Genomic DNA, 1748 nt, shown 5'->3' with positions numbered 1-1748 from the left:
TTTTTTTGGGTAAATTCGTTTAGTTACAGGCCTAGAATTTTGATCGGACTAAATTCTCTTCTCACGTACTATGAAATTTGTTCGTGTTGATAGAATAGGATAGGGCCCGAGAAAGATACAGCCTTTCTTCATTTATACGAATAATTTTATCTGTTTGTGTTTGTGTTTGTAAAATTTTAGCAAACAGCTTCTGGACCCAGAAGAAGTGGATGTGGTGCATCCACTGGACAAGGAGAGGGGCATCACTCTTGAAGATTCCAAGCTCATCAAGCTCCATATGTCCAATTGTAATTTTACTCTTCCATCCCTTTATATATTTATGGGTCAATTTTACAGTTTCTCTCTTTGGTTTTTCGTTTTCTGAATTATATTGAATCTTTAAAGAACTTCACTTTATTTATGAATCTTGTATGCCCTTTTCGGAATTTGTTTATATGTGTTTTTGCCGCGATTTGTAACATTCTAAAATTCAATCATTTCTTAGAGTAATTAAGTTGTGTATGATTCTTTTTATCTTGCATTTCCTGCATCCGAATAAATTGTCACTTGTAACTTAATTACCTTATTTTAAAAAGTCAGATGTTTGTGTATTTCAAGTTGTCTAGTTGATGATCACGTTGGTTTGATGTGTTAATGTTATTGTTACATTAATATGTTATAGGATAAGACACACCTATAACTCTGATTTCATTGATTTCTCTATTCTTTTTATCTATCCTTTCCATGAATTAACTATTGCATTTTATGTTCTTTGTTAGATATTGCAAGATTGGCTCAAAATGTGAAAGTGAGGCAAAGGTTTGATTTGTTTTCGTGTTTGTAACCTTCCTTTTAAAATTTAGTTATGTGTGAGCTAGTAACTTTTATTGCCAAGACGAAAATATTTTTTTGGAGGCTCAGGTGCTTAAAAGAAATAGAGGAAATATTGACTCATGAAGTCGTCAAAGTGGATAATCTTAGATTCTCTAACATTGGGAATGTGACATTTAGGCTTAGCATAGTATTTGTTTGCAAATGTGAAGTCCGAGGAAGGTTTTCTTTCACAATGAATACTATGGGAATAAAATTGTTTTCTTGATACCAAGTTAATATTAATACCAGATAATGCAATGAAGCTAGAGATTGTCTCACATCCTCATTTCAACAGGACATGGCAATTCGATTCAAATTAAAAGGCCCTCTGTTAATTCAAGTGTGGAAAGAGTAGTAACTTTGAAGTAAGATATTTTACTTTATATAGAGGTGTATGTTTGCACTAATAGTGTAGGTGGCATAAATGCATTGAACTTTACAGGTCTTTTATGGCATCATTGTTGTAGTATTTTTGGGTTCTTGATTTTCTTTAGTTTCTTTTGACAAGCTACTTAGTTTTCAGTCACAAGTGCGCTTCTAGATTTTTATAAGTAAAATTCAATTGAGTTGAAAACCTACTTCCTACGCTGACGTGACAATGACACTTCGACAAGTGGTTTCTAAAAATAGGACACGACATGTTGGGGACACGCTGATTAAAATAATTTTATTATTATTATTTCAGTGTAAAACAAAATAAAGTTAAATGTGAAACCAGACCTTTCAAATTTGGTTTTGATCCTTTTGATTTGAGTATTTCAAATATATTTTCAATAAAGAAAAATTTTAATAATATATGCTAGCACCTTTTCTCACCCAACAGCTACTGATTTATTTTTCAAGTCAAACCATTCTTGTTTTTAATTTATACTGCTTCTTGTCCTCTTATGTTTTTA

General features: G+C 31.6%; 1 protein-coding gene across 1 annotated transcript in view; it reads left to right on the top strand.

Moving 5' to 3' along the window:
• Positions 1-1748, top strand: part of LOC111371847 (cyclin-C1-1-like) — a gene marked incomplete at its 3' end in the record, with an annotated part of 18081 nt that overhangs the window by 14464 nt on the left and 1869 nt on the right. Inside the window, exons 2-4 of the mRNA XM_022994017.1 lie at positions 24-65; positions 181-287; positions 759-798. Of these exons, the coding sequence (XP_022849785.1) occupies positions 24-65; positions 181-287; positions 759-798 (189 nt within the window). The remainder of the gene's footprint in view (positions 1-23; positions 66-180; positions 288-758; positions 799-1748) is intronic.

This window comes from Olea europaea, chromosome 22, assembly GCF_002742605.1.
Source record: "Olea europaea var. sylvestris chromosome 22, O_europaea_v1, whole genome shotgun sequence".
In the NCBI taxonomy this organism is placed as follows: domain Eukaryota; kingdom Viridiplantae; phylum Streptophyta; class Magnoliopsida; order Lamiales; family Oleaceae; genus Olea; species Olea europaea.
This window is presented reverse-complemented; position numbering and strand designations above follow the sequence as displayed.